This window comes from Microcebus murinus, chromosome 1 (genome assembly GCF_040939455.1).
Source record: "Microcebus murinus isolate Inina chromosome 1, M.murinus_Inina_mat1.0, whole genome shotgun sequence".
NCBI lineage: Eukaryota > Metazoa > Chordata > Mammalia > Primates > Cheirogaleidae > Microcebus > Microcebus murinus.
The window spans coordinates 115,605,356-115,627,687 of NC_134104.1; the positions used below are offsets into that span (position 1 = coordinate 115,605,356).

A 22,332-nucleotide genomic window follows, 5' to 3' on the forward strand; every position below is an offset into this window, starting at 1 on the left:
GAGGTTTGATATGGTGGACCTGGAGAGACAGGCAGAGGACACGACATCAGGGGGCCTTGCCAGAGACTTTGGACTTCTATCCTGCTAGCACAAGGGCAGGGGGCGAGCAAATGAGGAGCTGAGTGGGAGGAGATGAGGTCAGCTTGCTCACTGATCATTTGAAGAACTGGGGTCAGGAGGTGCAAACGAGAGAGGGGCCAAAGGAGCTTCTTTCTCCAGAAGGGAAGTTAATAGATGGCTAGGATTTGGGGAAGGTGAGGGTATCTGAGATACAAAGAAACTAAAGTGGAAGAATTGTTGCTTCTGCAAAGAGAAACTGATGGGGAAAACGGGAGTGGAACCAAATCCATCAGTAGGGGATTGCTTTCCTATCGCAGAGCAATAGGAATGAAAAGACCTGAAGTCATTTTTAAAATGTATGTACAAACAGGATTGCCTTGCAGGATTTGTTATTATGCTTTTAATACAGTTACTTTTTCAATTGTTACAAATTTTTCAATATTAAATATTGTTTTGCCAGGTAATGAAGTTAATTTTAGCAGATACGTTATCAAATTTTTTGGATTGCCCTTCAAACACAAAGTTGATGCTCCTGCCAGCCATTGGTAGGCCTGGCAATTCTAGTTATTTCCCGTCTTGGTGATGGATTGTGCTGCCTGAGCCACTGGCATGCCTTCTCGAATTAGGGCTGGGACCAACTAATTGCATGCATTTGCAAAATGCTTAGCTAAGGTTAGGAGTATAGTCTGTGATGATGGCACAGATTTTTTTTTTTTTTTACATCTAAAAAAAATTACTAGCATATAATAGTATCACAATTTTACTCTGCATTCTTAAAAAATGTGCATAAACTCTTAAAAAGTGATTTTATAGGGCAATATCCTGAGATAGAAGGAAATCTGAAGTCAGAGAAGCTGAGCCTAATATAGCCTCTGTTAAACTCGCTCCATGGCAGTCACTGTGACCACTACCTTCCTAAAGCTGCATCATTACTTTATCAATGGTATCCTGAAACAGAGGGTCTCACTCTGTTTTCTGGGCTGGAGTGCAGTGGGTCATCATAGCTCACTGCAACCTCAAACTCCTGGACTCAAGTGATCCTCCTGCCTCTGCCTCCCAAGTAGGTGGGACTACAGGCACACACCATGATACCCAGCTAATATGTATACACACACACACACACACACACACACATAGCTTTGGTAGAGATAGGGTTAGGGTCTCGCTCTTGCTCAGGCTAGTCCTGAACTCTTGGCCTCAAGCAATACTCCCGCTTTGGCCCCCCAAAGTGCTGAGATTACAGATGTGAGCCATTGGGCCTGGCCTGTCTTTTTTACTTATACTCCACTCAGTTTATATTAAGCATTTTTCTCTAAGATGTTGAGAAGGAACAAAAACATTTGTTCTGGAGTTTTGGGTTTTGGAGTCAAGCAGACCTGGGTTGGAATCCTGCTTCTGTCTGGCTGTGGGATCTTCTCAAAGTCACTATAAAATGTGGATAATGAGGTACTTCTGGTGTGGGTGTTAATAAACTAGTCTATGTGAAGATGTTGCCACATGCCTGATACTCAATAAATATAATTTGTTTCTCGTGGATAAGCAGAGCAGAATACTTCCAGAATACTTCCAGGAGAGCATTTCATTCTCTGATTTATCGTGATAAGATAAGGCCTATCCAGAACACTCAATTATCAGAAGACTTTAATCTCTCTTACTTTGTTTCTTTAATGTCAACATCCATTTGAGCCCTAAGCATGTAAGCAGGTACCACGGAATATAAACAAGGAAACAAATATATTGAGTGACTAATGCGTGAAATAAAGCCGTGACCCACACAGATGAAATAGCTGCACAAAAGAAATGACATTAAAACATTTAAAAAGAGACTTAATGTAGGAATAAGCTATTTTAATCAAGCAAAACCAAATTTATATTCATTATTTCTAAAAATAAAATTAGACTTTTCCAATCCTTAACATCTGCATTTAATAATATCTTCTAACCAAAATACAGATGTTAAAACAGCAAATTACAATATATCTTGTACAGCATACAGTATGTTCACTGTTTACACTTACTTTTAATTCTAGTTGGTCATTATGTACTCAATGCATAAACATCACTCATAATAAAATTTTCACAATTAACAAAAAATGTGACAAGGCTGTCTTAAAACGGCTCTGCTATAAATTGTATAGAATATACAGAATTACAAAGTCAAGTATTTTTTTTATCAAAATATACACCCCTCCCTGAAACTAACACAAGCTATCAACATTTTAAATGAATACAATTATAGAAAATATTTGCAAAATTATTTTTTCATGTATAAATATTCTGCCATATTTACTTTGGTCTAGAATTCTCAGCATACAAGTCCACTTAAAAAATATCCACATGTAAGGGCTGGGAGACATCACTACACATAATAATTTTACATTTGGAGTTAAGTCAAATCAAAATGACTAGAATACACAGTAATTCTTCTTGACTCATAATCCTAACAGATAAAACAAATTAGATCACAGGATTGCTTATTCAATATTCTAATTATCAATTCAAAAATGATTTTCATAAGCCCTTTGTGACTATCTCTTTAACAAAACCCAAATGGATAGTGTAGGTGTACATATATACAATGTATAAAATAAAGTTGAATTTGCTTGCATTTTGCCATTTTCCTCGACTATATAATAATACTGTATGTAAGTGAAAGTAGATGAACAAAAGATAAATGCAGATACAATATTGGGGTTACTTTAATAGCAAAGTACTATAGTATCAAAAGGTCAACTTTAATCATGTCCTTTCCTGGGCATTTCAATGCTCTCTTGCCCACCCAAATCCATACTAAGTCTTCTTCCTGGAGACGTCACGACACTTGTAGAGAGAAGCTGGAGTCCTCCGAGCTACTTCTTCGTGATGATAACCTTCCAACCTTGGAAATCTTGGGTTTCCGTCTATCGAATCCAGAGAATATGAACGGCTGGCTGCAGGTCACTCAAACTGGGCTCTGGATTCAGTGCATACAGGTTGGTGATCAAAGGGTAGGAATGTTTTCTCTCTCCCTCCTATTTTGGTAGTTTCAAAAGAAGAAATCATGAGTTCCAGCTTTTCAGGAACCTAGTCCACATGACGGAATATCCTGTAGGGCAATTAGCTTTGAGGGCGACATTGATGGTGTGGGTCAGTGTGAAAAGAACGTTAGAAAACTTAAGTGGGTTTTAAGCAAGGGGTCTAGATGGCTGCAAATATGAAGACAAAGCTTCTGGCTTTGTGGCTGTACTTCTGAGTCACACAGGGATAGAACCTTGTCACTCCACATCCTACATCCCCACCCCCCCAAAAAGAAAACTACTGTTTTAAGCAAGGAAGGTCATCACTTCTTCTTGCCCACTCAAGTCATTAATAGGTGGGGTTGGGGGTGGGGTTCTGTTGTCCTTTTGTTTTATACTACTATGCACTTGTGGGCTGCGTAATCTCCAAGGTGGCTAGTAACTGTAGGGATTAGGCTTCTTGTCACTTTCGAGTGCCTGGGAATTCACTACCACATGTGTGCCTTGAGCTAAATCTCCTGGACAATCCTTCAGTGGAATGGAAGATGTCAAGTTTACTCGAACCCTTAAGTCTGTCTGGAACAGAGCCCGCATCCATGGCCTTGTGATGGCTGGAAGACTGCAGAGAGTTTCAGAAGAATTTGACCCTCTTTCATTCTCTGAGATGAGACCATTGCAAGGTAATATGCAGCACAGGTAACCACAGGTAAATTCTGGGAGGGCTTTCCCCCATAGATAAGGCATGACCTATGTTTTCTGTGACTTGCAAGACCAGTTCTAATAACAGCTCAGCCATAACTTCAAGAGAATAGCATTCCATCTCAAAGCATTCACATGCTCTTAAATCATACTCAAAATGGTTTCTATGGGTTTTTACATCAGTCCTCATTATTTGCAGATCTATTGCTCACCGTAATTCTCTAGAGGGGATATGGACATTTAAACGTTATAGTGATTTATATATGTATTTTACAAGGTTGTGTTGCAGAAAAGTAGTTCTAGATTATGTACGAATGTCTTACTTTAGGTTACTCATTACACACATATTTGCAGTTATATTGTTAAGTATTTCATATGTATCTTTTAATTTAAACAGATTTTAATAGCGCAGAAGCCGGATGGGAATAAAGACTGTCACAGCTCATTTACCATTGAACATATTTATGAAGATGCCATCTTCAGGATATCTGACTCCTATTTTCTCCAGTGACTAAAGACAGTTCAGCAGCCAGTTCCTATTAGCATTTACTAGGAAGTTTTAAATTAGGCTAAAATTAAACTTTTTTTCACTGGTAGAAATACCACAGCTAAGAACTTCATTAACTTTCAGAAGATAACTTGGGACATTGGAGGATTCAGCTATTCTGTTTTTATGCACTTTGCATGAAGTTAATGCTAAAACCCAAAGTAGATACTAGGATCCTTTCTCTGTAATTTTCACACATGAATTTTTTATTTTTTTAACATTTCACTCCTTCATGACTGTCATGTGAACAAAACTAAACTAAACTTAAAAAAAAACTAACTAAAAAACAGCAACTTATATTTTTGAAGATTTTTCTAACTATTGCCACTCAAAGGACATTTTCAACAATGGTTGGAACGTAATCCTTTTGGTCATTGTCTTCTGAATCAATGAAATGTTGATTCTCCAAAGGATTTGAGTTTTCATAGCATGTGTTACCTATTTTCTCCTGCTGGCTTGGGCTTTTGAATAAGTGTTTCTTTTGGTGCATTCCAAGGGCAGCAGCTGTTTTGCAAATTTTGGGGCACTGGAAGCAGGCATAGCCCTTCCCGTTGTGCTCCCGAATGTGCCTCTGCTCATGATTCCTTTTTGTGGAGAGATACAAAAAACTCTGAAAGCAGAACTGACAGTGGTACCGCTTTTCCCCAGTATGGATTCTTTCGTGGATTTTGAGGGTCTCGTTCAAGGTGAATGCCTTGTTGCAATACTGACAGATGAACTCCTTCAAGCCCAGGTGGATGCGTTCATGTTTCTGTAAGTTTCCTTGCACTGAAAAACACCGCCCACAGGTCTTGCACTGGTATGGCTTCTCTCCGGTATGACATCTCATGTGCATTTTCAGCGTGGAAGGGCTCTGGAACTGCTTGGCGCAGAGCTCGCAGGCGTAAGGCCTGGAAGTGAGATGCCGGTGGGGCCTGCCTTGGTTTCCAGCCCCGGATGCCTTGTCTCCGTCGCAGAGTTCACACTGCAGCTTGGGCATCTCTTTGTTTTCCTCCTCCTCAAAGGCCTTATCCTGAGGGGCCTTGCCCACAGCACAGTCCAGCTCCGCTGGGTATTTACACTTGCTGCTTGGGCTCCTGCTTCCGTGCTCTTTCCTCCAGTTGACTTTCCGCATTTTTCTCAACTGTCTGGATTTCTTTTTGGGTTTGTAGTTGTAGTAAGGGCGCCACGGTTTATCAGTGGAGTCCTGGTCGCTTGCGTCATCAAACACTTCGCTCATCTCCACGCACTCGGACTGGCAAAGGTCGAGTGGGCTGTCTCCGCTGGGTTCCGGGTCACTCTTCTGTGGCAACGGCTCCTCCTGCATTTGATACTTGGGTCTTCTCCCTCTTTTATAAAACAATTTAGATCCTAGGATATGCCTTTTCACAATGGCTTCATTCCCAATTTTCACCGTTATTTGGCAAAGGGGTGCAACGTTGCTATTTGTGGAGGTTCCAGGCAGAGCCGGTTTCGCGATGTAGGTTTCAATTTTACTGGTTTCTTCAACAATATTTGTGGCTTTGCTCAATGACCCTCCAGGATCAGCAACGTATTTTGACTCCTCTGGTATTTCTCCCCTGTTACAGGGTACAGTTTTCTTTTTCTCCTTAATGCTTTTGGGTCTGCTTGCGAATCTACCCACTTTATCTGGCTCGGGTTTACTGTCGTCTTTCAGGGACTGACTGGCAGCTGGGTCTGGAAGGGCTCTGTGGTTGCTGCTGGTCATGGCAGCAACGGCATTGCTGTGCATTATCACCGATGAGAACTGGCTGCTATGCACGATGACCGAGGGTGCTGAGCCACTGTAGCTGATCACAGAGGCTGGGTTCTCACTGCCGTTATTCAAGGACAAAACAGGTGCGTCCCCTGCCTGGAGGCCAGAACTGACAGCATTTTCAGTGGAAGAAACTGATACCTCAGTAGAATAAAAGTTACCATCAAGATCAATTTTCAATGTCTCCTCTCCCCATTTGGTGCCCTGTGCATTTTGTACACTGGCAGAAGTGGGTATGTCCTGACAAGCAGATGTTTCCAATGGGATGGCTGGGCTGTTGGTTAAGGTGTTTACATTATCTTGGAAATTCAGTGTAGATAATTCAGAGCTATGTGGATTCTGAACAATATAGGTACCAGGTGCAGACTCATTCATTTGACTGCTTTCTCGAGCATTTTCATAGGAAGAATTTCGGTAGCTCTTATAAGGAGCTCTCTTGCATTTCATGGGCAGTAGCCTATAAAGTTTATATGGATAGACACTAGGCTTCAAGCCTCCATTTGCTGTTTTTTTACTGATGGAAAGTCTGTGATCTATGGCATGGAAAGACTTTTGATGGTTTTTGAGTATATAGTAGGTCATGAAAGTTTCAAGACAGAAAATGCACTGATATCTCCTTTCTCCCGTATGCCAAATTTCATGCCTTGTCCTGTACTCAGCCAGTGCAAACACTTTGTTGCAGTAATGGCAAGGATATGTTCTTCTCCACGAGTGAACATTTGCATGTCTTCGGAGGCTGGATAGAGTCACGTAACTACGTTTGCACACAACACAACTGTAGAGCATCTGCCCATTAACAAATTTAACCATGTGGTCTGTGTCTGGCAAGGTACTTCCGGTACTGGAAAATTCACCAATCCTATTTTCAGATAATAAAGCTTCTGGACCTGTGAATGAACCACCATTTTGTCCAATGGTAGGATAGTTTTCTAAAAAGCGTTGGTTTCCTCCAGGAATGGGCATGTGGCTTGACCTCATACAGATCTGCTCATGCCGATCCAAACGGTTCAGGGTGGTGAACTGTTTGTTGCAGTACTTGCACACTAAAGGCTCCTGGGTCGGCTTGTGAAGCTGCATGTGGGCGCTGAGCAGGGTGCTACTGTCGAAGGATTTGGAACAACAGCTACAGTTGTAAACGAGAGGTGGAACCTCTGCTGCTGGCGGCCCGGGAACCTCAGAAGGTGGATTTTCATCCTCCTTGGAAGAGTGGACATCTCCTTCAGTGTTGGGAGATTTTGAATGAGAAAGAACTGCAGCTGGCTGTGGACTTTTTTCTTGATTCACCTCTACGCTGGTTACTGGAGGGAGTGGTGTATTTTCTGCAGTTGAATCAGAATCCTGGGGGATGGAGGATGTCTTTGGCTTTCGGCATGTTTTCGGTTTTGCTGCAAGAGCTTCACAATTTTCTTTGCCTGTCTGACCAGGTGAACTGCTATCGTGTTCACGTGCAGGCTGACTTTTATAAGCCTCGGCTGCGGAAGAAACGGCGTACGAGTGCTCAGCGAGTGTGCGGACAGGCTCGGCCTCGTGGCAGGCCTCCGTCCTGTCTAGACAAAGGCTAGCTGTTCTCATGGAGTCAGAGACCTTTTTGAAACTAGCCCTCAAGTCCAGTGGAGAAAACATGTTATTACTATTTTCTGTTTCAATGATGGAAAATGCATTTGTGATCCTTGGCCCGTTAGTGATGGCTGGTTCTTCGTGCCTTTTTTCATTTTTTTCGTCTTTAACGACTCCCTTTTCAGTAATGCAGAATACATAGGGACCTGGGGAATTTGAGAAGTTGCGATCGGTAAGATCTTCCAAGAACGATATCCCCAGTTTTTTTCCGGCAGCTGCAAGATCAGTGACTGTTTCCTGTCTCTTGACAACGACTGTGGAGCTGTAGATATAATTAAGTATTTCTGTAAACACTTCAGCTTTGAGATCATCCAGCTCCAGGACGTGGCTGGAAATACAGATTGTATGGCTCCAAAAAATATTTTTAAAATAAAGGCTCGAAGCTGCCAGGACATTGCTGTGGGCTTTAAATTTGGTATCTTCTACAATGATGGTGACATCACATAAAATGCCCCGAATACGCTGCTCATTTAAGATGGAGAGCACTGTGTCACTGTGAAAGTCGTCCTTGAGGTCCCTGGAAAGGGACATGACTGTCATCTGAAACGAGAGGAGAGAAATGGTCACAGACCCTTCCACAAGTGGTTTCTTTATTTCTAGACTATTTTCAACTTCTGTGAACAACTTTTTCTATGAAAATTCAGGTTTTTATCTCATTCTGTTGATGCTCCCAAGACTTGGAGTCAACATTGGAAGCTAAGTCTTTTTCTTGCCCCAGCCTGTTTCTCATACCATTGCTGATAGCTGTTATAGTTGGAAAGCCTCCCAGAACACCTTCCCCTTTTCTCCAAAGTTGCAGCTATATATACATATCCAAATTTGGGAGGGGAGGATTTTTTGGTTTTGTTATTCTATATTTTTTTCTTTTTTTATAATTCAAATTTATTTTTCTTTAAATTAATATTTAATTAACTTGAGGTTTTGTTATTCTAAATGTTAAGGGTCTCATCACCACGGAAGGCTGCTGCCGTCAACCCCTAGAACTGGGCAGTGCCATGGTCCTGCACAAGCTTCCTATCTATTTTCAGAAATAACCCTGATGATCTGATCCAAACATAATCCACGTGGCAAGAAAATTAGTTTCTAAAAAGGAGTTTTCTCGAAGTAAGTGGCACCTATATGCAAAGGTACTACCTTTCCAGAGAAGCAGCAGGAATGCAAGGAGCCATCCGAACTTGTGGCTCTGAAGGGTCTCTCAATGGAGAGTTGCAGCCTGCGTGACCAAGTCTGACCACCAGGGGCGCCCGACCTCCCTGCACTACTGGCCCTTGTCGGGGCCCATCCCATTCCTTTTCTAATTTTCCTGTTTTTATAGACAAAGTAGACCAGGATTTTCGAAAAGAACACTGTCAGGTACTGAAAGCAAACAAAAAGGCGACACAACACAAAGCCAGGAAAGGACATTTCTAAGTCTACAATAATGAATCTAGTCACAGGTTCCTAAATTCACAATTTAAAGGCACAGTGGCTCTTGTTCTGGTCTGAGGATCCCATCTCTGCTCTTCCCTGTACATGCTATTCTGAATATGTGCCCTATACATATAGGGTTCTTGTTATTCTCTATATACGTCCTATGCCAGGAGCCTGGGACGGCCAGAGCCTACCAACTATAGTCTAATGGAGGACAGTCAAACACAGCAGCTTTCAAATTCACCCACCGTAAGAAATACACGGCACATGGTGACCTAAGACGCAAATGAAATTAACTCTTATCCTTACTTGGTGTGATGCATTCTGTTCTAGTTATCTTTCATTTTTAGGAATGTTAATAGCAACTCACTAGTTTCACTACTCACTAACAGATCATCCCTGCGATTAAAAATAAAACAAAAAAATCCTCTGGTCTAAGGGACGTACTAAGCAGCGATTCCAGCAGTCCCTCTGTGCTGTCCCATATCAAGTGACTTCTCCAGAAAGCCATACCGCTTGATGTTTCTTTAACTCTCTGTGGCAGTGTTTTCCTAGCGCTGGAGTATAGCATTTAGCTCATGGCATTTATTCAGTTGGAAAGACCAGATGGCCACACAAAGGACGTCTCTTTACCTTTTTGTAAAACTGCTATTATAAGCTGTGCCCATTGTGTTATTTAGCATGCTTTACAAAAGGATCCGTTTGATAAATTCGTTTCTCACATTCAGCCATAGGGGAAAAAAAACTACCTTTCTACTAACAAATTCTTCAATTCAGATAATGAGAACACTACATTCACCATGTTTCTGTTTTAGCTCCCAAGACACTGAAGCTCAGAACTAACTTTTATCATCGGTTGTTGTAGCCATTCTTAGCCTGGGTTTCTGGTGTGACTATCGTCTTACTTTATTTAATGTTAGTTCTTCTACTCTTGTTTACTCTGCTTTAATCGTCATCTTCTACAAATCCTTTCTAGAAGTGTGTGGGATTATTTCTATAAGTAAAAACAGAATTAAATGCAATGGAATCTTTATGGCTTCCCTGTGCCTCTGAAAAGAGAATGGGTCGCTCCTGAGAGAAGGAGTCTGTCCTTCTCTGGGTTACAGATCAGTAACATATTTTGCTGACGTTTCCTTTGTCATCCTTGAGGTCTCTCTGCTCTGAGCCTCTGAAAGATCTAGTTCCTCTCCTGACTCATATTCTTTATCCTGTTCAGTTTCTCTGAAGCCTATATATTATTTCAACTCTTTATCCCGCCTGACTAGATAGTCTCAGATCTGATAAAACACACGCTATATGATTCAAAAAGGTGGCTTCTATCTTGGCTGAGGTCTATGCTGACATCATCTGTCTTGTCCTTCTAATTCAAAACCACTGCTTCTTCTAAAACGCTCCACTTCACAGCATTCTGAACCTCCCACTAGGCTCTGCTTCCACTTGGGAAATACGGTATTTCACGTCAGACTAAGGAACACACCGGGGTGTCCTGTCTCAGATTTATAATATATAAAAAGCCCCACCACTTCTGTGGAATTCTCTGATTCTTCTCTCAGATTGTTCAATTAGGATGGTTAGCAAAAGGCCACCTCTTAATACTGAATAATATTTTATCCATACTTATAGTTAGAATAACATATATAATAGGAAGTATCATTATATATACCATTGAAACATCCTCATAACTCTGGAAGATCCAAGTATGACATCTTTCAGAGGAACATCAACCTTCATGTGGCAGAAATCCTTTTAAAAATCATAGTTACTATGTAGCACCTCGATTTGCCTTCTTGACACACACACAAAAACTTCATTCTTACATGGATTTTATCCAGCAAGTAAGTTAATACCTATCATGGTCAGACATGGTGCTTGGGTGCTGAGATATGGAGGGGAGCAAGGCAAGTCCCTGTTCTCAAGAACTCAGAGTCTAGGGGAAGAAAGAGAACTGTCAACTAATCACTAGCATCCAGGATGGCAGGACTTATGCCAGAGGTAAGTACAAAGTGTTAGATTAAGTGACGATTGATTATTTAAGGCGGCCCTGGATGGCTTGGCATCAATATATAAAACAGGCGTATGGGAAGGATGTTCTAAGCAGAAGAAACACTATGGGCAAAAAAAAACCCCCAAAAAACCCAAACAATCAAAGGGTGTACTGTCCTCAGAAACCGATGGGCAGGAATAGCGTGCACTGCCCAGTCCCCAGCATCACGGCAGTGCCAGGCACAAGGCAGCCTCAGCGTGGATCTGTTGAATGAGATGGCCTATGAGAGGAAGGGTCAGACCAGATCATAAAGGGCTCTAAAGGGCTCCTCACAGCAAACTTTATACTGCAGGTAATAGAGAACCATTGAGAGTCATAATCAGATTTAAGTTAAAAAAAATCATATAGGCTTCAATGTGCTGAAAGGCTCAGAGGGAGGCAGGCTGGATGCAGGGTGCCCCATAAGAGGCCATCCTAGTGGTCCGGGTGAGAAGTAGCCCATCTGCCCCAGGCAGAGTGAGAGCCTGGGGAAAAACAGATGGCCCAAGCCAGCTAAAAAAGTGGGATGGGGGTGGTGGAGATGGTGGTGGTGGTATCTGAACTCAAAATTTAGATGAATTCCCTCAACAAATATTTATTGAACAACTACTGGCCAGAAGGCATCCGGTAAATGCTATAGGAGCCAAGAATTCATTCCTCTTTTGAACAAATAGGGAGAAGGTTAAGGGAGTTCAGACAGTGGCTCGGGAAGGGTGTGAGGGAGGCAGAGGGGAGAGGCTCAGAAACTCCCTGTAGGAGGAAGTGACATTTACTAGATCTTGATGGGCAGAATTTGGCTCTGTAGATACGGACAAAGGGAGAAAAGGGAATTTCAGGCAGAAAGAGCCAGAGTCAGAGTTTCCTGCCCTTACGAAATGTATGATCGAGTAGTCAATGCAACAGCTTCAAACAAAGAATATAAATCTGCCAGTGCAATTTGGAAAACAGTGAAATCTGTTAAAGAGGCAATTTAAAGTCTTTGAGACTCCAGTACCCACGTATCCAATCTTAACAGTGCCCTCTACCTAAACCACCAAGTTTTGTCATAAATGCCTTCAGAGTATAGTTATCCAGCCTGCTGGATGATCTCAGAACGTGTGATGGCTAAAAACCATTCCACGTGTCCAAGGTGCAACCAAGAAATGTGTTCCAATCTGTAGACCAGAGGGGACCCACTCACCCTAGGTCATGTGGCATATCTGGTCCCACAGGTTTCGTTTGACCTATATGGTTTTTGAAATCGGGTTTTTGAAAAACTTAGCTAATCATGTTGAAAAACTCTAAGATTTAACATAAAAATCAATATGCCTTATCCTGAAAAAATAGGAAGCCCAGGAAACGCTGGGGTTGTCGCCTACCTGGCAGGGACTGGCACCGAGTAGCTATGTCTCCAACGTGCACACACTTCCTGCCCCAGCATTCAGCACCGTGACACAGCTTGCCCGGCCCCCCCAGCAGGCTCAATCTGTGCTACTGATAAGAATAGTAAGTAAAATAACATGGGACCCACAGGTCTTATCAGACAGACTTAAAGGATATCGCCAAGATGAAAATTAAGACTTATAAAAGAGCTCATGGGGGAGGAGGACAGTCATTCTCTCCAAAAAACAGTATTCTTTGACTTTAAAATGTAAAGTTACCTTAAAGCAACCTCTTCCACTACCTTTCTTCATAAAGAGTAACTGAAAACAGAAATCTGAGGAGCTTCTGCCAATAGAAAGCCCACAACAGATTTCAGAAAAAGAAATATAAGTTAGAAAGAAGATGAAGGCTAATTTGCATGTAACTTGCTAAAATATTTTCTAGAAAGCAAGTTTTGTGCAATGAATTCACTATTCTTAGTAGTAGTATCGAGATGGACTAGATAAGCATGAAAAACTAACAAAAATGTTCTAAGTGTAAAAATTTTTGTCAGCCAGTATTTAAAAAAAAACCTAATTTGTAATTAGATAACTGTGGTCACCTGACTTATGTTACTATTTTCCTGAGTTTGTATTTTAGCTGGAATAGCTTTTAAAATGTATTTTAAAATACATGATGCACATGTATATAGCCGCATGTATATACAAACACATGTATGAATATATAAATATATGATCACGTGCTATACTTATATATTTTAAAAGGACAAATAAATAGGATGAATATATAATTCAGCATCCAAAACAGGACACGTGAGAGAGAAGGGAGGTACGACTAATAACCATGCCAGGGAAACAGGTATATATTCAGACTATACAGGAGGTCAGGATAAATGATAATCCTGTGTTTTTATATATAAATAAAAAAAATATAAACCTCTTTATAGTAAATATAAAATTCTATATTATAAGTACATATGTAGTATTTACACAAGTATACTTTATAGGTATATACAATGCTTTTAAGAATTATATAAATATGATAAACATTTCATAATTATACTTCATATAAATGTCACTGGGAAAGTCTAATTAATTAACATACTTGGAATTTTCTGCTGCTTTTGTCTCCTGCTATGCTACAGCCAAGTACCATAAACATATATACATATAATGCAAACAGAGGCACTTAAGATACTTTTAATTATTAAAATGACCTTTCTTCACTTGCTTTTTAGAATTAGTTTTTTTAAAAAGAAAATAGGCCAGGTACAGGAGCTCATGCTTATAATACCAGCACTTTGGGAGGCCACGGTGGGAGGACTGCTTAAAGTCAGGAGTTTGAGACCAGCCTGGGCAACATAGCAAGACCCATCCCTAAAAAAAAATAAAAACAAGCTGGGCATGCACCAGTAGTCATAGCTACTCAGGAGGCTGAGGCAGGAGGATTGCTTGAGCCCAAGAGTTTGAGGCTGCAGTGAGCTATGATCCTGCCACTGGGCCATAGGTGGCTAAGTGAGACTTTGTTTCAAAAATAAAGAAAGGGAAGGAAAGAAGGGAAGGGAGGAAAGGAAGGGAGGAAGGGAGGGAGGGAGGAAGGGAAGGGAGGGAGGGAGGGAGGGAGGAAGGAAGGAAAGAAGGAAGGAAGGGAGGGAGGGAGGGAGGGAGGGAGGGAGGGAGGGAGGGAGGGAGGAAGGGAGGGAGGGAGGAAGGAAATAAATCTATGCTCATGGTCAAAGACTCAAACAGCACAGATGTGCATTAAGGTAAAAAGCAGAAGTCCCCTTCTCCATCCTAGCCTCCCCATTCCCCATATCCATATGCCCACAACGCACACAGCACACACCCTCCTTTGTCACGGACCCCTTTCTTCATAACTTCAGAAGACTTCTACATTCCATCTGTGTAAAGCGTCAGGAGAAAAAACTGTATTTCACCTTAAGGTTATCCTTCTCTCCCAGCCCCTAGCTCGCCTGCCTGCCAATCCTCATCCATACTCCTCTCAAGTGACAACTCATCTGGGTGGCCTCCCTCATTTGGAATTTCTAGTTTTGAGTTCATAGCATCATTATAGCATATAGTATCATGCATTTGTTCACATTTATATCTTTTCCAATGAGCTCTTTGAGTGCAGGGACAATATGATTGATTCATCTTTGTACTCTCTGTGCCTGCAGGCACGATACATTGTTGATAATGTTGACAGTGAGAAAGAACTGGCCCTGAGGAGTGGCCTTGGGTAAGTGACTTCTAGATCTCACTAAGAACGGAGACTCTAAAGGGTTACTTCACTCTCTTCTCTGTAATGTCTTAAAGATTTACTAATGAAAATACACTTTTAAGAAACTACCACTTGTCAAGTTTTGGTGTAGTATCAAAGAATATCTATAGTTAACTGAAAAGGCTATTTAAAAACTCTTTCGACTTCCTTTTTCTCTGAGGCAGGATTTTCTTTACATACATCAACTAAAATGACATACTGCAAGTGACTGCGGGAGCAGACGTGAAAATCCAGCTGCCTATTAAGCTAGTCTTAAAGATATTTGCAAAAGTGTAAAACACTATCACTCTTCTCACTATTCTTTTGTTTTTGAAAATAATTTTTATAAAATATGTTATTTTATCCTGCAATTGGATTTATCATGGTCATTTTCCAGGAGTTAATGGTTTTTAAAATTCCCATTTTAAACTTTGAATATGGTACATATTGATAGATGGAACTCAGATAAACAAAAGCTCTTTGGGTCCTCAATGATTTGGAAGAGTATAAGAGGTCCTGGGACCAAAAAGTTTGAGAACTGTTGTGCTGTCCAATAAGAAAACATTCAAAATAATTTTAATTGATTGAACATTTTAATTAATTAAACTATTAAATTTAATAACATAAAAGAAAATTTAAAATCATTTTACTCAATAAAATAAATCATATACAAGCCTGCAAGGACTAAAAGTGAGGTAAGACACAAAGCAGAAATCATCAGGAGGCAAGTGGAGAGACCACGGGATACAGAAACACAGATACGCACTCCCTATGCTTGTCCTTAATTTTCTAAGCTTGAGTTTGAGCATGGCTGAAAACCAGGTGGACCAATAGCCCAGTCCATACTATACACAGGTTGAAATTGTTCTTTGATTTGCAAGGCCGCTGTCTACAATCTGTTTGTACAGTCTAGCATTGCTTACATCCTGCCTTCCGAGTCTCAATGGTTAGCCTGGTCACAGTAATCTATGTGCCCATGTGATTCTGTTCATTTATTAAAAATTAGCCCCTTCTGGCCAGGTGCAGTGGCTCATGCCTATAATCCTAGAACTTTGGGAGGCCGACGCAGGAGTATCGCTTGAGGCTAGGAGTTCAAGACCAGGCTGAGCAACATAGCCAACATAACTAGACCCTGTTTCTACCAAAAAACAAAACAAAAAACCAGCCCTTTCCCCATTACATCCTAGATACTGCTTTCAGGCATTGATTTACTCATTCTGGGATTGAATTTGAAAAAAGAGCAATTCTTGGCAGCAATCTGACCAACTACTTCTCACTATTTCCAGCTTCATTAAATCTTCTCTCCCTCCAGTTAGCTAAGGCAACTTTACTGAAATACACAGAAGTAAAGAAAATTTAAAATGGTAGTTTCCATATAGACTCTAACTCTCTCAATGCAAAAAACCCAAATATTGAAAAATCGTTTTAAATTGTTAGGCAAGATATCTATTTATGGAGACCTTTATAGGGCTTGTTAATAAAATGTGGCGTATGTTTACTAGGAAATCTTTAAGACATTACAGAGCGGAGAGGGGAGGAAGCCTTTTCAGTCTCCATTCTTAGTGAGAACTGGAAGTCGCTCACTCAAGGCCACTCTCCAGGGCCAGGCTGAACCCCATTCTTCTAAATCTGATCAGAGGAAAAGGCCAGGAGCCCTCTTGCCAGCCCCTTGGCCTGCTCAACTCCTAACGCACACAGCAAAACCGAATGGACAGAGCAACTTTCTCCTCGCTCTACTGCAAGCCGTCCTCTATAAAAAGAAACTTAGAAATAAAACCTAACTAAAAAAAGAACACACTGTATTAGGATACTGACCTGGAATCCTGCAACAGTCTAACTCACAGTCCATACTGGGCCGGAGCGGGGCCCATACTGAGGCGGAATCTACTGCGCGGGTCTGCTGTCCCTGCGGAGAGTTTTCTGACTAAGGTCATTTTGCTTTGGCGAGCTGGCTGCACCATCCCACACACATCTTTGCAGTTAAGTTTTCTCATAGTCGTGTCGGGTGACTACGTCAGACCTCCTCACGTGACGGGGTGTTAGAAACACACGCATCAGATCTCGAAAACAGATTACAAAACAGAAGTCCTTTATAGAGCTGAGCTGTGTCTAGGAAAAGGAAAATCCTCTTGATTTTGCCTTCTAAATGCAGCCCCAAAGGGGTACAGAATAGCTACCTTTATCGGACTTCGATGCATTTAAACTATCAGATTCGAGAAGGCATAGTATGACAAGGAAAGGTTTTTTTTTGTTTGTTTTTGTTTTGGTAACCGAAATGCAGGCTGTTTTAAAGGCCAACGTCAGGAAGCTGCTAGAGTGCATTCAACAGAGCGGGAGGCTGGCTTGGGCAACCTTACCTATTATCTTGAAAAGGTAAACATTAGGTCTCTAGACTTGTAGTTGCGTGCACACAGATTGTGAGAACGAGTATTGTCAGATTCGCGAATGATGCAATGGCCCCGGTTAAATATTTTCGGTTGTTTGTTTGGAAAGATGAAAGGGGGAAAAGGTCCTTGGTTCCTTTTTTCTTTTTGAAATGCAGCAGCGCTCAGGGTAGCATGTGTACCCTGGGTTCATCTCAGGATCAAGCTTGCCCAGACACCTGCTTGCTTAAGAAACCTGGCAAACAGGCTGAGAGAGTCTGTCTCGGAAGCCCTGACGTGCTGCGTCTCCATTTCTTGTTTCAACCAAATTTCACTGTTACTCAGAGTCCCTAAGATAGAAGGCATTTTTAATCTGAATGCTGCCAGGACTGAGGGCAGGGGTCTCATCTCCTGAAACTTCTCATTTTAGGAGGGAGCTTATCGTCAGGGTTGGTTTCAAAGGCCAGCCACCATTTTCTTGGGAACCCAAAGGGCCTGCTGCTGTAATGGAGGCTGGCCCTCTTCCTCTCCTCGCCTGCCAGCTCAGGGGGAGGGCGGAGGGAGGAACTGTTGTACATTCTGGCTTCTGAATAAGAATGAACCTCCCGCTAGTCTCAAGGACGAGTTATCCTAGAACGGCCCTGCTGCTCTCTTGAAAAGCAATATGCACTCTCCAGCTCCTCTGCACCCTGGCTTTCTGGGGGTGCCTGCAAGACAGTGAGTCACAGTTTACATTGGTACTTCCCAGATGAACCAGAAACTGGGCAGAGGGAAGTAAATGAGATGGTGCACCAGGAAACATCAAGCGTCACACCTGGCACATGGCAGGGAGCTCAGCAAACGTCAGGTGGAACTAGCTTGAGAATGGACTGCCCTGCCCAATGGGTGGGTGCGGAGAGCGCTGCTCACGCAGCCCACCCTTCGTGCAGCACGCAGTGTGATCTTTTAAAAACACAGATGAGATCAAGTCCAGCCCTGTTAAAAGCCTTCAGTGGCCTTCCCCTGATCTTAGGAAAAAACCCAGACTCTTCAGTGTGGCCTGCAAGGCCAGGTGTCCTCCTCTTTCTCCACACTCACTTGCTCCCTCCAGCACCGGCACCAGCACTGCTCCTTGCCCTCCCTTTGTTTACTCACACGGCTACCCTGGCTCACTCCCTGCCAAGCCTCTCCTGGCCCTGTGGCCTTGAGGCACACTGGTTCCAGCACTGCCCTGGCTGGCTCACACTCATGCCTCAGGCCCAGCTCAAATGTTGTCTCAGTGGGGCCACCTCAGCTCTCCCCCTGCTGCCCCTTTGACTTGCCCTCACATCATCTTGTTTATTTCCTTGCTACTGCTTACCCCAGCCTGCAGTCACCTGTACCTGCCTGCTTGTCTGCGGTCCACTCTGCCCACGGAAAGTACGCTCCAGCAGGGAAAGGACTTTATCCGTCCTGTTCACAGGTACATCTCCCGGAAGCAGCACATAGTAGGCACTCAGTAAATGTTTGCTGAGTAAGTGAAGTGACTATGCATATAAAACATAAACGAGGCTCTCCCTGACTAGATAAAGCAACCTGCCCCTCTCCCCTGCACTCATGACCCCACCTCCCACTGCTTTCTGGCTTTTCCACGGTGCTTATAACACTCCGTATACTACACTATTCAACTGACTTCATTATTCACTGTCCATCTGCTTGCTAGAATTTCAGCCTCATAAGATTAGGGATCTGATTTTCTTCACTGATGTATTAATATCTTAAGCACCAGAACAGTGCCTGACACATAGTAGGCCCTCAGTATTCATTAAAAAAACAATATACTATCAATATTTATTTGTAAATCAACATTACATAAGGACAATCACCACAAATATTGCCAATTATAATTTTCATTTGTTTGAATTCAATTTTGAGTAAAATTACTTTTCTCTAATACATGTCAGGTTGTGAAGTACTTTGCATATTAATTCATTTAATCCCCTCCACAATCCTGTGAGACAGGCAGATAAAACCTAAATACTACCATGTACTCACAGGTTCAGGGAGCTAACAGAGTCACTGTTCAGTACATTCAAGCTGATATTACTATCATGCCCATAGTACAGATATGGAAACTGAGCCTAGTGTAGGGCAGAGAAATTTGTAGGACAGAAAAAGGGCAGAAGAATTCTTCCAATTGTCGGGAATTTACTTGGGTGGGGCAATGAGCTAACTGCAAACTTCTGCTTCTGGTCATTGCTTGCTTGCTACACCGCTGTATGGGGAATTATAAAATGAGGTCATTAAAGCACGGGCAACTGGCCCATCAGGCAATAGAGGGCAACCAACCCGCCAATTATTTCAAAAGGCAATAGTGGGCAACCAATCATTTTAAAGGTCAACGCATGATCCATGCGTAGTCAGCTTGTGCGCAGCTTGTGCACCATGGGGATAAAAGGCATGCCGTTGTTCCGGTTGGGGTCCTTGCCTGCGAGAGTGGCCACTGTGTTGGTGCTCTGGGGCTTGGACCCTGGCTAGCCAGAAAATAAACCTCCTCTTGTGTGATTGCATCCTCGATGTCTCTGCTTTTCTGTCCGGTGGGGCTGTGGAAGGTCGGTCCCTAACACTAGAGAAGTGACTTGCTTATGGCAGAGCCTAGAATTTCTGACAAAGGAACAACGCTCAGTCCACCACACTCTACTGCCTCACAGGTGTGCGTACACACATAGCAGTAATGAAGTCAGAGCAGGTGACCTGCTCTATTGGGCACAAATGGGCCCAGCACTGAGTTCAAAACTGCAGGCTTGTTATACAGGATCACTCCTGAATAAACTAGTGGCGGGGACATACTCAGACCAGGATTCAAGAGGTAGGGCCATTGGGGGAAGCCAGTCCAAGTCACAGGCCAAGAAATCACTGAGAGATGCTAAGGAATGTACCAGAGAGGTCTCCAAGAAGGGCAGCTGAGGACTGGATTTAAGGCAAGTAGTCCCCTGACCTCGGATGGAAGTTTCCAGGATGATCTGAGCATCTCTGGATGATGGGCCTTGGACCTGGGATCCCTCATGGCTGGCCAGGTGCACAGCCTTGCTGTGTAGTAGGTGTTTTCAAGGAGCCACCTGACATGTATCAACCACTGTGTCTGTCCCACAGCCCAGAAAACAGGTGCACAGCCAGGGCTTGCTAATCTGAAGTGAATGCCTGAGAATGATGAGTCCCTCCCCACCCCGGGGTATGCAGCTCGACCTCCTGAGCACAGGCCTGGTGACACGGTCTCAGGGGTTATGGGCTCATGCTGGGGACCTGCCGGTCAGAGGATAGCATGAGGCCAGTGGGTGTGCACTGGGAAAGGAGCACTGGGGGAAGACAAGCTCCAGGGCAGAGCCAGCTACTGGGGTGACATCGCTCCATGCCAGCCCCCACAGAGCCGAGACATGGTCAGAGGGCTATCAAAACCCTAAATCCAAACCCCAGTCTCCTCACCAAGGCTTATAAGGTCCCTGTGACTCGACCTCCTTTCCTGCCACTCTAACCTACACTAGCCTCCCTTCTGGTCCTTGAATGTGCCTGGGTCCTCCCCCACTGCCTCCCTGCCCACCACCACCACCCCCTAACCACAGGGCCTTTGCACATGCTGCTTCTGCAGCCTGGAATGCCTTTCCAGACCAGCAGCGACCTACCCTCATTTCCGTCCAACACCCCTTCCTTCCGCCATCAGGTTCATTGGCTATGCGCTGTCAGCACACTTTTCTCTCATAGTCCTTATTATGATTGCGACTAAAAACTATTTGACAAATCTGTGCCTTTACCACAGAATAAAAACTCTGTGAGGGCTGAGACTATTTACCACAGTCTTCCTAGCACTCAGCACTGCAACTGCCACATAATCGGTGTTAATAAACTTTTACTAAATGAATACAAACACAAAAGCACCCAACAATAAGCTTTATAGAGCCCACCATGCCTGCAAAGATCACCAAGCTTTCTGGACCCAGTGTTAGGTCACTGTGAACTACCCTTCTATGTTATGAGTTTCCTTCTACTTATGGAGACTTAAAAAGTCAAAAAGGTTGTTCTGACATGGTAAACGGAAAAAAAAAAAAACACAAAAAAACCACACAAAACAAATCAACATTGCTGGCCTAAAGCTGAGCAGCATGAGACAAGCCAGGGCTGTCTGCTGCCCACAAAGATGTTACGGCCCAAGCAAAGTTCAAACTGAAACACAGCTTTGCAACGCTGAAAAATCGCTTACTATCACTGTTCTGGCTCAAAAGAAGAAAAAGAGCAATCCTGCAAGCTCTACTGATATGCTTTGTTCAAAGACCAAGAATCTGGCCTTTGTTTCAAGTGCTTGGACTGAGTTGGCAACAAACTCTTTAAAATTAACTTTTTAATATATGTTTTTTGATACTAATAAGGTTGTAAAGTTGGCGACATGTGACTGTCCTGTGAGGCCTTGGTGCTGGGTGTCTGTAAAGGAGGTAGTCTCGGTAAGACATTCTCCCTTCTCGCGCTCCTATGACTTTCTAACCTCGGTAACCGCAGGTCGCTTCCTTCTCGCGTCCTCTCCGTGAAAATCTAATCCAGAGACGGTGTGGGGCCTGCCACCTGCTCCTGGGTCACGGAACTGTGGACGCTTGTGTGTCTCGGCACACCAGCGTATGACCCACTCCAAAAGCACGCATAAGCCCTGTCCCCCACCAGGCACCCCACGGTCAGCTGGAAAAGGCACAGTAACACGTGCCTACAGTGGTGGTTCTCCGCAGAAGTGTGCATATTAGACTAAGCTGTGGAACTTCAAAAAGAATTTGAAATGGGTGACATCACTGACATTGACTCGGGGTTTTGGGAGATAGGGTCTAGGCAGGCATGCTTCTTGCATCCTGCTGAAAACTACTGAGCTGGGTAGCACATGAGCTGGCGACTACACTCCGAAGAAACAGGTTTCTGTGTCTCCTGCTTACGTTGGAGCCTCTTTGGGCCTTTCCGAGAGTTACCTTCGAGTGGCATCCCCATACCCCTACAAAAGCATCAATGTCCCTGTTGTGAATTAATTCATTTGGCAGGAGGAAGTTCACCTAAATATGCCAGCCAAGCTGTGTCGCAGCACCCATTCTGCACACACTACATATACATCATTTAAGCCTCACAGCAATCTGATTTTGCAAATGAGAAAAGTGCGACAGAGAGAGGCTGTGGAGCTTGGCCAAAATCATTGAGCTGGCGAGCGGCAGAGCTGGGATTCAAACCTAGGCGGTGTGACTCAGAAAGCACACGGT

General features: G+C 43.1%; 1 protein-coding gene across 12 annotated transcripts in view; it reads right to left on the minus strand.

Moving 5' to 3' along the window:
* Window positions 1–1,709: 1,709 nt before the first annotated feature.
* The window catches only part of ZBTB38 (zinc finger and BTB domain containing 38), a 121,662-nt gene continuing 101,039 nt past the window's right edge, over window positions 1,710–22,332 (minus strand). For 11 of the 12 annotated variants that reach the window (XM_020286033.2, XM_020286041.2, XM_076005033.1 and 8 more), the window contains one exon: window positions 1,710–8,215. In XM_020286033.2, coding sequence (XP_020141622.1) covers window positions 4,631–8,215 — 3,585 coding nt within the window. In that variant the 3' untranslated portion in view covers window positions 1,710–4,630. Of the gene's footprint in view, window positions 8,216–16,544; window positions 20,622–22,332 lie in introns of those variants that run through there. The other variant, XM_076005062.1, reaches the window with a different exon arrangement.